At 52.9% G+C, this 15,307-nt stretch overlaps 1 protein-coding gene across 1 annotated transcript; it reads right to left on the minus strand.

Annotated features, from left to right (window-relative positions):
* Positions 1-287: 287 nt before the first annotated feature.
* Positions 288-10,742, minus strand: MS4A10 (membrane-spanning 4-domains, subfamily A, member 10). Its single transcript, XM_006899896.1, has 7 exons — positions 10,620-10,742; positions 9,941-10,060; positions 8,354-8,410; positions 5,106-5,231; positions 2,429-2,539; positions 740-846; positions 288-477 (listed from the first exon to the last, which is right to left on the minus strand). Exons 1-7 carry the CDS (start codon positions 10,740-10,742, stop codon positions 288-290), a joined length of 834 nt encoding a protein of 277 aa, XP_006899958.1.
* Positions 10,743-15,307: the final 4,565 nt, after the last annotated feature.

The following is a 15,307-nucleotide window of genomic DNA, read 5'->3' on the forward strand; positions in this document are numbered from 1 at the left end:
GCTGCACTGGTTACTCCAGCACTGTCCCGGTGTCCTTGGGAAGTTGACGCTCACAAAGAACTTAAGGTTGTGATTTCCATTTGATTCAGTGGTCCTGCAGCCCCCACCTCGATGCGGGAATGCTGCCTCCTGGCTCTGAGGAGCCTCTTCTGCTCTGATCCACCCACACCCCCCAGCCCCACATGGAAAAGCCCCCCTTCTCTTCCAGTTAGTGAGCTTGATGGTGTAGTCTGTAGCAAGTTGCATTGCTGACCAAAGGGCTGCGAGGCTCCTGTGGTTCAAGTTCATCAGCGGCTCCGAGACACCAAGATGGGCAGCCGCCACCATTGTGATTGGCAGGTATGAGTCGGCAATGGCTTGATGGCAATGAAGCCGAGTTTGAGTTTTTCTCCTCTGCGCACTGGAGGCAGCAGGCAGGGAGGGCAGAGGGTGAAGCAGGCTTCTGGCAAAGAGGTGTGGCTGGCCCCGGAGTCCGTCCTGGGGACTGGCAGGGGTAGTGAGTAGCCCCCAGAACACGCTCTGGTTCAGAGGCAGCTGTGGCCAATCACGTGAGGTTACTGAGGGGCAGGTGTCCTGGGTCCTCTTTATTCTGAGGGGCTGAGGGTCACATCTTGGCCATCATACCCAGGATGGACAGTTCTAGAACAGCACAGTTTGCCCCATTCCTGGTCTCTGCTGATGAAAAGAGACTGGGAGTGAATTCTGAAGGCCCAGGGGGCCCACAGCTGGAATCTCTTGCCTGCCTTCGGGGTGGCCCCGGACTGCATCTTCATAGGAGGGTGGGGGTCTCACCCACTGACTACTGAATTCAAGTGGGGGGTTGAGGACAAGGGATGAGTTGTCCACCTGCAAATAAAGAGGAAACAGCCATCAGCCACTGCTGCTCTGGGCCCACGAGGCTGATGGGAAGAACCCAGAGGGGCAGGAATCTATGATGAGCTGGCTTCCGGGTGCTCAGTGTTGAGATGGTATCATGGAATTCTGTCCTTTAAAGAAACGGCGCAGGGACTCACTGCTGGCCAGTGTCAGAGGCTGGAGAGACACCCCCCGCCCCCCGCAGAGTCGAGCGGGGGTGGGGTGGGGGGTGGGTCTGGAGGCCTGGCCTGTAGGGAGTCAGCCTGTTAACCCAGCGGTTGGCTGGCCGCACTGCTCTGGCAGTTCAAATCCACCAGCTTCTCCAAGGGAGAATGATGGGCAGCCCCTCTGGTAAAGATTTACAGCCTCAGAAGCCGTTACAGGGTCGATATGAGTCAAAGCTGACCCCCAGTGGCACTGGGGTTGTGGTTTGGGGAGAAGGGCAAAGTGCTTGACTGGTAGCCACAAGGTTGATGGTTTGAACCCACCACACACTTTTTAGCAGAGAAGAATCCACTGCTAGTGAGCAGATTCTGGCTTAGTGAGCAGATTCTGACTCTGAGTGACCCTAGGAACGATCTTTGTCAGGTTTCCAAGGTTGTAACTCTTCACAGGGGCACTCTGGTGGCACCACTTGCTGCGCTGTTGACCCAACAGCTGCGTGTCTCAGGTGGTTTGAACCCACCAGCGCTCTGCAGGAGAAAGATGGCCAGTGTCCTCTCTGCATGACTTATAGCACCAGAAACCAGATGGATGCAGGGTTGCTGTGGGCCAGAACTGATTAGATGGTAGGGAATTTGAGGTGTTGTTGTTTGGGTTTTTTTTTAAATTGAAATCTTTACAGAAGCACCTACAGAGGGACTGGTGGGTTTGGTAAGCACTGAAAGCCTTAACCACATCATCATCATCATCACAGCTTCTCTGTGGCAGAACTGATAAAGTGAACCTGGTGAATGGCTTCTGTAGAGAACTGCAGCCTTGCTCCCCCCCCCCCGACACACCCCATGGGGCAGGTCCGCATCGTCTTGCCCGGCTGCCAACAAACTCGCTGGCACAAGAACGCAGCTGTCAACACGGTGTCCTACGGAAGCAGCTTTTCTTCGTTGGGCGGACACAGCTGTGTCAGCACTGGGGGGGGTGTGGGGTGGCGGGGCGACACCCTGGCCCAGCTCTAAGGAGCCATCTGGACACATGGGAGAAGAGAGAGGCCATGTGCTGACGGCCAAGAACAAAGGAACACTGAGGCTGGAGAAGGTGGGAGAGGCAAGGACCTTCCCCGAGACAGGGCCCCCTGAGCCAGGACTTTCTGCCTCCTGAGCCGTGGATACTGGATGTCTGTCCTTCAAAGCACCACTGTGGCATGTCTGTGACAGCAGCACTAGGGATGATGACACGGCCCTGAACTTGTCCCCTTGGGTTGGATTCCTTTCTCTTTACCCCGTGACCCCAACTGGACCAAGAGTGGTTTCTATTTGTGACCTCACATTCAGCAGACCTGGGTTCTGCCTGTGGCCTCCCCTTCAGAGCCCTCTGTCACCTGGTGGCCCCTGTCTCAGGGCCCTGGAGCCCTCACCTCTGCAGACAGGCGGCCGACTTTCCAGGCCACCATGGCCATAGGTCCCAGCAGGATGAACTCCAGGCATGTGAAGGAGAACAGGGCCAGCTCCAGCCTCTGGATGTGGATCTGGGGATGGGGAGAGAGAGGGCTCGCTGGGCGTCTGCAGCCACCCCGTGGGCACTGGCAGGGCCCCCAGGTGTCATGGGTAATGGGGTCTGCAGGCTGCTGGGGGTGGCAGCCTCAATCATTGTCCTCTGTCTGGAGTTCTCCGTAAGGAGTCCGTGGTGAGGACAGGAATGAATACGAATTCACTTCCAGAATTCCACAATACACAGAACAACACAGCAAAGTGAGTCACGTGAATCTTTTGGTTTCCCCTGTAGAGAAGAGTTCTATTGACACCATGCTGTGGCCTAGTGGTAAGAAGCTGCACTGCAATCCCAAAGGGATGTGGTTCGAATCCAACAGCCGCACCGCAGGAGGAGGATGGGCACTCTCCTGTGTAACTCACTGCCTCTGAAACCCTCTGAAGGGCCAGCTATGGGTCGGTTCCCACTTGAAGGCACACAGCAAGAACAACTGGTGGTACAGTGGGTTATGTGCTGGGCTGCTAATGGGAAGTTTGGTAGTGCAAATGCAAAGACACCTACTGCTCCAAGACCGTCTGCTCGCATTAAACTATACAGCCTTAGAAAGTTGACGGAGGTTTACCTTGGGCTGTGGCTGTCCTGCAGAGAGCCTCACAGGCTCAGAGAGAACTAAGGTGACAGACCTCAAGGCTCATGTCATGAAGCTGGTTGACACACATGGACACTGAGGACCAGAGAGCAGTGTCTTTTCTACTTGGTGAAGGGAAGATCTGGGTTAAGGACAATGTCTAGCTGGGACACCTCAAGGGTCAAGAACATTCTTCAGTGGGGGATTTGTGTGTGATGTGTGTGTGTGTGTGTGTGTGTGTGTGTGTGTGTGTGAATAAGGAAGACCTAACAACACAGCAACAGGATCGGAGGAATTCTCAACAACCTATGTTATGCAGATGACACTACTTTGTTCACAGAAACTGAGGAGGACTTGAAGCACTTGCTGTAAAAGATCAAAGACGACATACAGTCTTCAGTATGGATTGCATCTCAACGTCAAGAAAACAAAAATCCTTGGGGCAACACCCTGGGGGCAAATCAGGGTGGTTGTTGTTGTTATGTGCCATCCAGTTGTCTGTGACTCACAGCCACCCTATGCACAACAGCCCTAAACCGTGCTCTATCCTGTGCCAGTCTCACTGTCTCTGAAACACCTACCCTGATTGCCCTAGTCACTGAATCAATCCACCTCATAGAGGGTCTTCCCCTCCTGCACTGTCCCTCCACCTTCCCAAGCATGACGTCCTTCTAGATGGAGAAAAGATTGAAGCTTATGATGAGTTCCTCTTTCTTGAACCCACAATCAACACCCTTCCTTGATTCTAGCAGTCAGGAAATCAAAAGATGTGTTGCATCAGGAAAAATCTGCTGTCAAAGACCTCTCCAAAGTGCTAGAGAGCAAAGATGTCAATTTAAAAACCAAGGTGCACCTGATATAAGCCAAAATCTTTTTTGATTACTATGCATCTGAACGTTGGAGAGTGAATAAAAATGGCAAAAGAAAACCCATTATTGTAGAATGAGCATGAAGATCTAAGGGGTGAAGGTGGAAGCAGAGAGGCGAGGAGGAGTGTGGGGGGAATTAATCAGGGGATCGTACAATTTGATGGGTGAGGAGGATTAGGAAAATGAGAAGGAGCTGGTGTGAGAAACAATGTATTCAAATTTTGTAACTAAGCTGATATAATGATAAAAAATATAAGGGAAAAAATGGCAAAAGAATGTCTTTGAGTTGTGGTGCAGAATATCCATTGGGCTGCCAAGAGAACAAACACAGCTTGGAGAGGGTGCAGCCAGGATGTGCCGTGGAGGGAAGGAGGCTGAAACTTCATCTCACTACTTTGAGCATGTTATTAGGAGGGGCTAGTCCTTGGAAAAAGGCATCATGCCCGGAAAAGTGGAGAGTCAGTGAAGGAGGGGGAGACCCTCAATGAGATGGATTGATGCAGTGACTGTGGCAGTAGGCAGAGCGTGGCAGAGTTGGTGAGGATGGCACAGGGTAGGACAGGGTTCAGACCTGTTGTCCACAGGGTCGCTAGGAGTCTTGTTTGACTCGATGGCATCTAACTGCCACCATCACAGGGGCAGAACTCTCGGGATTCACCCAGAGGTGTCCAGCCACCCTGTGGGACAACCAGCTCTACCTCTTCTGTGCTGGCGTGGAAAAGTGCTAGACGTGGTTGTGATTGCACGGTCTCCATTTGTGTGTGTCCTCGGCTCATTCCCTTAGCCTTCCCGGACCCTGTGCTCACTCCCAGCCCAGTAAGGCGGCTGGCTCCGAAGATGCAGCCACTGGTGGTGGTGGGACAGAATGCTAAAATACTAAACACTGCAAGTGCTTGGTGGGGCCCTGGATTTGCTGCCATCCTCCCGCTCCATCCCTTTTCTGGGCCTCAGTTTCCCCATCTACAAAGTTAGTTGGGCTGACTCCCTGGTGCTGACCCTGGGGGGATGTCTGGGAACTCCCTGCCCGACTTCCATCAGGCCCCAGAAGAGGTTTCCCCGAGAACCGGAAGTTCTTGCCAGGCAGGTGCGAGGACCTGGGTACTCACTGTGTAGTGAGTTCCCCAGATCGGGTCATCGAACCCGCTCTCCAGAAAGAGGTCCTTGATAATGACGTAGAGGCCGGCCAGCACGCAGAAGAAGCTGACCAGATTAGCTGTCAAGCACAACCCTTTCTGCACGGAAAGAAAAAAAAAAGGAAAATCAACAACTGTCCAGCTAAGATCAGAGACCCGGAGGCAAGCCCGCCTCCTGGGCCTGCCTGCGACTCGCTGTGTGGGCTCAGGAAAGATTCAGTCCATCTCTGGGCCCAAGGCTCCTGCCCAGAACAAAGGGAGCTGAACTGCTGGGTAGAGAAGACCCATTCAATGGACAGACCTGTGTGTACAGGACAGGACTAGGGGACCCCAACGACTGCCTCCAGCTAGCTCATTGAAGAGGCCTCCTCAGCAAGCTGGTGCCCTTTGTAAGACTTCAGCCCTCCCTATAGCTAGAATCAGCACGACTCCCTCTCTGTCACGACATGCGGACGACCTTAAGCTGTCCTGGGGAGTCCAGGTAGCTTAGTGGTAAGGAATGGTGCTGCCAATGCAAAGGTACGTGGTTCAAATCCACCAGCTGCTCTGCTGGAGAAAAATGGGCAATCTCCCATATGATAACTGCTTCTAAAAACCCACTGGAGGGTCAGCTATGGGTCAGTTCTGACTCTGTGGTAAACAACAACAACAAGAAGCTTATCTCTGGAACCTTAACAGTCCAGTGCATGGTCATCAGGTCCAGGCACCTGGATGAGGGAAGTGACTGTGGACATTTAGTTACAGTCACCCCCTCTGTGTTCATCCCTTGCAGTCTTCAAGACCTAAAGACTATGATATACTGTTGTTATTGATAATTGCCTTCAAGTCGAGCATGACTCATAGTGACCCTATGAACAAAAGGCCTGAAGCCTCTTTCCAACTATTGACATTTATGAAAGTTCATAGAGTTTCTGGAGCCATGCTGTTTAGGAAGTGGATCCACTCCTGATGGACTATGATACCAACTATGATGAATTTTGTTTTTTCTACTTTAACCCTTGTCTCCAAGATTGGTTTATTTCAGTGGCTGGTGACAGACTGAGGCTTTGGGGTAACGAGCTTTGCAACAGAGAAGGATGCTCTTTCCCCCACTCTCAGCATCAGACATTCCAGCTTACCAGGAGCTTGACACCCAGTGGTCCCTCCCCAGAGGAGGTGGTAGGAGCCCTGGAGGTGCCCTGTCTCCACACACTCCAGGGACTGAATCCTTTCCCACCCAGGATAGTGCCCCCACCATCCTGGGGCACGCATAATTCCAGAGCCCTCCTTTGTAATGAGGGAAGAGTAAGAACTTATGGACCCCCTAGAATGAATCCTAGAATGAAGAATGAAGAATATCTCTGTGCACAGGAATAGGAACAGTGAGGTAATGTTTCTGAAAGGGGCCCGTCTGCCACAGGGAAGTGTGGAGGGCGGGCGTGTCTTTGCTAAGCATCTGCCTCTGTTGGTAAAGGATGCTCATGGTCTCCGTAACTGCTAGATCAGCAGGCTCATGAGAAGGTAGGATCAGGGAGGTTTCCAGGGCAGGACAAGACTCACTGGGCAGAAGCAGGCATGCTGGGCAGAAGCAGGCACGCTGGGCAGGACCTGATACCAAGGCCAGGACCAGGCACCCTGGGCAGGACCTGATACCATGGCCAGAACAAGGCATCCTGGGCAGGACCAGGCATGCTGGACAGGACAAGGCATGGTGGGCCCAGAATGCCTGCTTCTGCCCAGCGTGCCTGGAAACCTCCCTGATCTTACCTTCTCATGAGCCTGCTGACCTAGCAGTGACAGAGACCATGGCCAAGACCAGGCACCCTGGGCAGGACTTGGCACCTTGGGCAGGATCTGGCACCCTGGGTAGGACCAGGCACCCAGGCAGGACCAGGCACCTTGGTAGGACCAGGCAACCTGGGCAGGACGAAGCCGGGTCTTACGGGACAGAGGTGTGGGGAAGGGCAGGGGCCCAAGGCTGTGGGTTCCGACCACGAATACGATTGGTAGGGATGCTGCCTCCATCATCCTTCCCTGTTCCATCTAGTCTTGTGTTGGGTCAGTTCTGTGCCTATCTAGGCGCCAAAGATGTTCAGACATCCACTGCCCACACAGGGCTAGTGTCAGGGGAGACAGACAAGGAGATAAGAATGTTCTAGAAGCTCTGGGAACACAGCAGCAATCATTGTGGGTCAGACAGACTTGCAGAGGAATAGAATCTGTGAGCGGAGTCTTGATGAGTGACCAGGACTAAGTCAAAGACAGAAGAGAGACGAGCAGTGGGGAGTGGACAGGGCGCTAGGGCAGTGGGGACCATGTGGCAGAAAGTAGCTCTGCTGAGCTGGCCATCAGTGAGGAAAAGTGCATGGAAACCCTGCTGCTGGGTGGATTTGAGACGGTGCTGGAGGCCAGTCAGGGCCCTGGGGGCCAGGGAGGCCTTGAGTGCTGCAGGGTGACTTGTATTTGAGGAAAAACCATCCAGGTTGCTCCTGGACTGAGGGGCCAGGGATGGATCTGTCTGGGGATGATGGTGGTGGGAGCTGGGGTGGTGGAGGGTAATGGGATGGAGAAAAAGGGCAGAGTCAGAGAGTCAACTAGAGCTCTCAGACTTCCAGCTGGGGCTCAGGACTCCACCATGTGGACGATCACATGGTGACTGAGATCACAACTAGGTCAGATTGACATTTGCCTTAAAGCAAAGCAGAGGCCACAGGAAAGAAGGATGAATGGAAAAGGGGGAGCCCAGGGGGAAGTGGGATGAGTGCTGTTAAATTAAGGGGATGACGACCAAGGTCATGAAACAGAATGGGTATAATTTCACACACACACAAAAGCAAATATAGAACAAAAACAGTAATAGCAGGTATACCCTCCAGACTCCACAAAATATCTACAACAACAACAACAACAACAGATGAGGTCAATTCAGGAGGAAGAAGTCTTGTTCTAGGTCTGGGGTAGCTGCGTACCTTCCTCCTTGTCCCACCCCTCCTGACCACACTTGGCCATCTCCCACAAGCTGGAGAATCTGGGAAGATGAAGTCTGTTGGGTTCTTTGTCCTCGTGCTGCCACGGCCCTTAGCCTGTCCGCATCAGGGTACCGCTGTGTGCCAGCCTTCTCCTGACTACAAGGTATGATCCTGTCCTAGCAAAATCCCTTAGAGCTGCCTGCCAGACCCCGCCACACACACCTGCTCTTGCCGGCCACTCAGACTTGGCATGGGAGGGATGCTGCCACTTACCAGGTATGCTTTACCAAATACTGTCATTGCTATCGCCGCGACTCCGGAAAAGAAGAACTGCAGGCCAGGTTTGAAAAACAGGAGAGAAGGCGGCATTCGTTAAAACACTGGTATACACCAGCCCCCTCACGCTGTTTCCCGGCCCTGGGGGCTGAGAGGGCAGAGTGTCCCTTCCTGCCATGAGGGACAGCTGGGCTCACTGACGCTGCCGCAGCCCCAGCCAGGCTGGTGGTCCCTGGAGTCAGCACACAAGGCCCAGCCCCACCCACCTCCACACCTTGCATTGGGATGTGCCCTGCGCTCAGGCTGTCCCCATGCCCGGCTCTGCCCCCTTTAAAGCTTCACCTGTCATCCTAAGGAGCCCTGGAGGGTGCAATAGGTGTTGTGCTGCTAATGGAAAGATTGGCTGTTCGAATCCACCAGCTGCTTCTTGGGAGGAAGCTGCTGGCCAGGCTCTTCCTGGGAATGTTTACAGCCCGGGGAACTCAGTGGAGGGTCGCCTTGAGCTGGAATCCACTTGATGGCAGTGGGGTGTGGCGGGGTGGGTTTAGCCATCCCCCTGGGATGCCCACAGGGGTACAAATGGTTAACACACTCTGCTGCTAACCGGAAGGGGGTGCCTCCGGAGGAAGGCCTGGTGACCTGTTCCTGAAGTCAGCCTCTGCTGGTGCTGTGAACCCACGGGGCTGTCCTCTGAATGACCCCACAGCAGCTGCCTTGTCCAGCCCTCTGCCAGAGATGCCACACCCGCTCCACGCAACCCTTTCTTTTTTTGGATCCTTGCGTTTGGAGGATATTTAACTCTTGGTTCTGAGGTCTGTGGACTGTTTCTCCACGCATCCTTCCACACGTTTGCTGAGCACCTACCACGTACCAGTCCTGGTAACACGGGGCTGAGTCGGCTTTGTGGGTGTGGACGGCTGCAGCTCACGCATGGTTCAAGGTGGGATGTGGGGACGGTGGGAGTAGGGGGGACAGAAGAGACAGCAGGGTCCAGGTGTTGGGCACATCCCCGGAGGGCACCCTGGAGCTGGGGCTTAAGGATAAGCAGGATTCCCCGTGTGGATTTGGGGTGAGGATAGGGGTTGGCAGTGACGGTGGGTGCACAGCATGGAGAACTGGAAAAGACTGGTCTCACCTCCCATCCAGTTGTTGGCCCTGACAAGACAGGAGCTGCACGCTGTACCCCATGTGTTCCCACAGAGTGAGCCCCACAAAGATGCTCCGTCCTAAGGACGCTCTGCTGGGCCCAGAGCCAGTCAAGCTGGTGCCTGTGGAAGAATCTACGCCCCCAGGCTGGTGCCGGCCCCCTTCAGGTGCACATGCGCACTTAGGAGAGACCAACCCTCCGCTGTGTGAGACCAGCTCCTAGCGATGCTCGGTGGGGTTTCCAAGGCTGTAAATCTTTATGGCAGGAGACTGAAGTGCCAATGGACTTGAACTGCCAACACCCAACGTCCTGCGCCTCCAGGACTCCTTGGGGAGACCGAGGGAGGGGTCGCCTCGTGTTTCTCACCCCGCATCCAATCCCAAATGCCGTGGTCTCCCAGCTGACCACATGCACCCTGTGCTTTGACCCCTACTCACAGAGGCAGCCCCCCAGAAGGGGTACCAAGACTTGAGAAGCACCAGGTGAAGGTCCTTGGCTGCAGCCATCAGGTAAGTCCCGAAGAACAGGTGCAGCGTAGCCATGAAGACCTGGGAGACCTGGGCGGGAAACGAGGGTATGAGGACTCAGGTGAGGCCTGCGGGTGCGGGCAGGCTAAGCGGTGGGCTGCTGACTCAAAGTTCGGCAGTTCGAACCCACAGCTGTCCCGCTAGAGAGTGATGAGGTAGTTTCCCATGAAGATTTGCTGCCTGATGGGAGTCGTTATGAGTTAGAGCCCACTCGATGGTGGTGGGATTCTGGGTAGCACGTGAGATGCTGAACTTTAAATGAGACTCAGGCGCCCTAGGCCACCTGGCTGAGGTGAGACCCTTTCCTGTCCTCCCTGGGGCCCTGGTGGGTCAGCAAAGCCGGACCCCCCTTTGGATTTCCTGCTGGGAGCCCAGAGGCTGCCCCGGGCCCCAAGGGGAGGTGTTCCATTTCTGACTCTCCAGCTGTTGTCACTCATGTGACGGGAGAGAGGGTGTAACCTCCCCCACTCAAGGCCTCTTCTGGGATGAATGTTAAACTGGAGGCCCCCTCTTCCCTCGTCCCACCCCCGCAGGGCTCCCTCTCACCCCCCATGCCCCTCCCTCACCCAGGGCCCAGGACACGACTCACCCCCAGCTGCTGGAGGAGGCGGCGCTTCTTCAGGACCTCCTCCTGGTGCCAGCTCCGGGGCAGTAACTCAGCTGGGGTCACCTGCCAGGGCTGACATGTCTGGCCAGGCTGGGATGGACCCATGAGCTGCCACGTCAGCGGCCCCTTGGTTCCAGGGCCGGGAATGTGGGGAATGTGTGGGGGGGCCTCTGATGGTGTCTGCTGCCTTCAGCTCCTGCCAGGGGGCCAGGCCAGGCCAGAGCCTTCTGGGGCTGGTACCTGTGGGACAGGATGACTGGGGTGACGTTCCTGTGGCACCGTGCTCGGCCCCACGACCTTGAAAGAATGATGAATTGTGCTCTCTAAACTTGACCTGACCTGGAATAACACTCCCCCACCCCCACGGGAATGGAGGATGAGGCCAGGTGGTTACAGCATTTGACTGCTAACCCAGAGGTCCCTGGTTTGAGCCCACCAGCTGCGCTGAGGGAGAAAGGTCACAAAGATTACAACCGCGGAAAATTTTATGAGCAGTTCTACCCAGGGCCACTGTGTGTGTGAAATCAACATGAAGGCAGGGAGTGTGGGGGACTGGGGAGGGGAGAGCCTGCCTCACACAGCTTCTGTGGGGTGATGGGGACCCCCAGGCTTTCTGAGGAGAAAAATGAGGCCTGGATAATCCTCCTAACCAAGACAAGATCTAAACGGTTCTGATTGATTAGTTAGTTTGTCAAGGGTTGGAGGTGCAGGAGACCCGGGCTGGTGTGGGGTCCTTGGTGAACAGTCCCTACCCCCCCAGGCCAGGGCGAGCTGGGAGTGGTGGTGTTGGGAGGGATCAATGACTGAGGCTTGTGGTAATGGTTGGACTGCCTCCTGGGCTAGACAGGATGAGAAAGAGGAGAGAAGGAAACTTCCAGAAACTTCCTCCAAGCTAGCACTCTGCCAGGCAGTCGCTGTCACCCTGGGACAGCAGTGACAGTGGTCATGTCCAAGCACTTCTGGCAGGCCCTGCGGTAAGTGTTCCACACGCCCCTGGTGCCACCTCCAGCTGTGTTGAAGCAGTTCCCGTTTGTGATGTCCCACAAACCACACTCCAGCATTCACTGGAAAACACCAGGCCTTTCTAGTGAAGCACCCGTGGGAGAACTCACACCTCTGATCTTCCGGTTAGCTACTGACTCACGCTGACCACAGGACAGAGTGAGAACCGAGCCCTCTGGGCTGCGAGACTGTGTGGTGTTCTAGCAGAATGCCCCAAAATGGCTGCACTTGTGCTAAGTTAGTCAGATTACGTTTTTTTAAAAATCTGTATTTTAGTTTCTTCTCACGGATAAAATAGTTCTGTAAGTAAAGCAAAATCAGTCTTTGCAATCACTTGCATCAGAGAGCTGGACAATGACTAAGGATGATAGAAGGAGAATTTATGCCTTTAAGCTATGGTATTGGAGAAGAGTATTGAATATAGCATGGACTGCCAAGAGAACAAACTAGTTCGTCCAAGAGAGACTGCTCCTTGGAGGCAAGGATTCTGAAGCTTTGTCTGACATACTTTGGACATGTTTCAAGGAGAGATCAGTCCTTGGAGAGGGACATTATGTTTGGGAGGGTGGAGGGAAAGTGCAGGAGAGGAAGACCCTCGATGAGATAGATTGATTCAGTGATTGGGATATTGGGTGTAGGTGTGTTGGAGACAATAAAATTGGTGCGTGCACACACAAACACAAACACAAATAAGATTGGCACAGGATAGAGTGGGGTTTAGCTCTGTTGTACATAGGGTCACTATGAAGTCACAGGTTACTTGACGGCAAAACAACAACAACAATAAAGCAAAACCATGTGGTTGCTCTATGAAGCGTTTCCAACAATGTGAGCCTACATCAAATTCTTATTTGCCTTCTTTTTCTAGTTTCTTGTCTTATAAATAACTCCGGGTCAAACTGATCTGCTTTTAGCCATGCTCACAGACCCAAGATGTTTATCAAGTACATAATGACTTTTCCTGTAAGCAGTGTGTGACGTCCATATTTTTCATCAGTGTGTGCAATTCTTAAGCTAACTGTATGTTTGGAGTTGTTTGGATAAGGGTATAAAATAGTTACGTCCCCACCCTCACTATAATTTCTTCTGGTTCAGCCTGCCGCTGCCACTGGACTGTTGCAGTACTGCCTCTCTCGGTCTGTACGTGTTTTGAAGCTCTGTCTCACATACTTTGGGCATGTGGTCTGGAGGGACCAGTCCTTAGAGAAGGCCATCATGCTGGCAGGAGGGACAATGCAGGAGAAGACACTGCATAAGATGGATTGACAGTGACCAGGGTGATGGGGGCAGGTGTGTTGGAGACAGGGAGACTGGCTCAGGATAGGACGGAGCTCAGAGCTCAGAGCATAGAGTCGCTGTGAGTCACAGACACCTCAACAACATAAAACAACAACAGGAAACTGAAACTGATGAGCTCTGGTGGCCTAGTAGTAACGAGTTGCGCTGCAATCCCAAAGACACATGGTTTGAATCCACCTCCTACTTTGTGGTAGAATGATGGGCAGTTTTCTCCCTGGTGATTTATTCTCTTTGAAACCCCCCTGGAGTGTTCTAACTCAACAGCATACAGTAACAACAAGATCTTTTAGTCTGTCTTTTGGTCTTTTCGTAAATATGAATCCTGAATGACTCCCTCTGGAGAGTGAACCCCAATAAAGGATGTCAGTCTTTTTTCTTCTCTTCTCTCCTCTCCTCTCCTCTCCTCTCCTCTCCTCTTTTTCCCCTTGTGTGTACCATCAAATCTGATCCCACTTACACAGGAGAAGATTGCCCTTCCTTCTTTAGAGCATCTGGTGTATTTGAACTGCACACCTTTGGTACTGCAGTGTAGCTTCTTGCCACAAGGCCACCAGAGGTCCCTAGGGTGTCAGCCTTTACAGAAGCAGATTGTCTTTCTCCCTCAGAGGGAATGGTAGATTCGAACCGATGACCTTTGGTGAGCACTCTGACACTTAATCCACCACACTACCCGGGATTCTTTTATGCCAACCAGGAATGATTTTACATGTATCATCTGATTTTAGTTTCCATGGAGAAGTACTGTCTTTACTCCCATTTAACAAGTGAGGCTCAGAGAGGCTTGGACACTTGCCACCTTCACACAGCCAGAGAACAGCTTGGCTTCAAGGTGACGCCACTGGTTTCTAACACTTTCAAGAGGTCTTTTTGCAGCAGATTTTTCTGGTTGTATAATGTCATTTGATTTCTTTTTTTTTAAATATTTTTTTGTTGTTCTTTAATTTCTAGGCTGCTGCTTTCAGAGGTATTGATTGTGAACCCAAGTGAAATGAAGCTCGTGGCAACTTTAATCTTTCCTCCACTTCCCATGCTGCCTATTGGTCCAGTTGTGAGGATTTGGGTAACGTCGTGAGAAACATCAAAATCTTTCTCCAGTTAGTGGAGAGCTGGGAACCAGAGAGAAGGAGGAGCTGGTTTACAGGGGACACTGTCATGGGTGGTGTCTCCGTGGGGCTGAGATAAATGATCAGACCCTTTAAAGGGAGCGGCTATTCCCACTTGTTCTAGACTACTGTAGATTTCAGGACTCTCTAGGTAGGGCAAGAGTTGAGAATTTGGCTGCTCACCATGAGATTGGTGGTTCTAGTCTGCCTGGAGGTAGCACCTTGGCAACTTGGTAACAGTAGTGTCTTTAAACTTCCAAATTTCCTTTCTGGATTCTTGGGGCCTTGGGGGTCTTTCTTTGCTCTTTTTTTTTTTTTGTTTTCTCAAGTGCACATGGTGGCAGGGGTGGTCCAGGGATGACTGTGACTTTTAGGGTCACTTCCCACTTCTAATCACTCTGTTGTTGAGGGCGGCTCCAGGGGACTTTGACGGCCAGGGAGGAGCCTAAGTCTGTTATGAAGTTCTGTCTTTACTTTCTAAGAAAGATTGTACACACCTTGATTTCTTAGGAGATAATGCCAGCCCCTTCCCCCGCCCAGCTTGGGGACCTGCTTGGGAGTGAGGGGTGGGCTGGCAGAGAGGGAAGAATAGGAGAATGGTTGGCCGTGGGGAGGGACATTTTAGTCTTGAGGCATCCCCATCCCCTCCCCTAGCTCAGGCCCACTGGGGACCCCGCCAGAGCCTCTCCACACCCTTCCCGTGAGGTCAGTGGGCGCTGTGTGTCTTCCCTTTGCTCCACTCCAGGAAGTTGAGGACAGAGGGTCAGCCACTCACCCCAGAGGAGGACAAGCCCAGGTCAAAGTCTGGCTTTGCTCCCTTGCAGCTGGCCTTGGGCAGGCCATTGACCTCTCAGTGTCCTAGTCACCCTACCACCTGAGGGGAGACGGTTCCTGTTCCCAGGAGATATGAGGATTAAGTGGAATAATGCCTGCAGCTACGTGAAATGAGGCCTGTGGGCATCAAACACTCAGTAAATACTGGTCAGTGAGACCCCGGCCTGCCACAGCATACACTCGTCTACTGAGTGGTCACACTAGCCCACACACAGGACACCAGCCCTCTGCAGGTTAACAACTGCCAGTTTAACTGCCCTGCTGCATGTTAACACTGATCTAGGAAACTAGGTAGCTAAAGTCAAAAGAAACTGCTTTGGCTCAGCAATTTCACTACTTGGAATTTACCCTAAAGAAACCATAACCACGACCCAAGCAGATATATGCACACCCATGTTTGCTGTGGCTTTGTTCACAATAGCAAAACAATCC

This window comes from Elephantulus edwardii, unplaced genomic scaffold (genome assembly GCF_000299155.1).
Source record: "Elephantulus edwardii isolate Elephantulus edwardi_28Jun2011 unplaced genomic scaffold, EleEdw1.0 scaffold00268, whole genome shotgun sequence".
Taxonomy (NCBI): Eukaryota; Metazoa; Chordata; class Mammalia; order Macroscelidea; family Macroscelididae; genus Elephantulus; species Elephantulus edwardii.

Coding starts and splice junctions, on each gene's coding strand:
- MS4A10 (XM_006899896.1), bottom strand. CDS start 10,742: ATGGGTCCATCCCAGCCTGGCCAGACATGTCAGCCCTGGCAGGTGACC. Junction 5,232..8,353: donor TATTTGGTAAAGCATACCTG/GTAAGTGGCAGC, acceptor CTTTCCGTGCAG/AAAGGGTTGTGCTTGACAGC. Junction 2,540..5,105: donor TCTGGGGAACTCACTACACA/GTGAGTACCCAG, acceptor CCCCATCCCCAG/ATCCACATCCAGAGGCTGGA.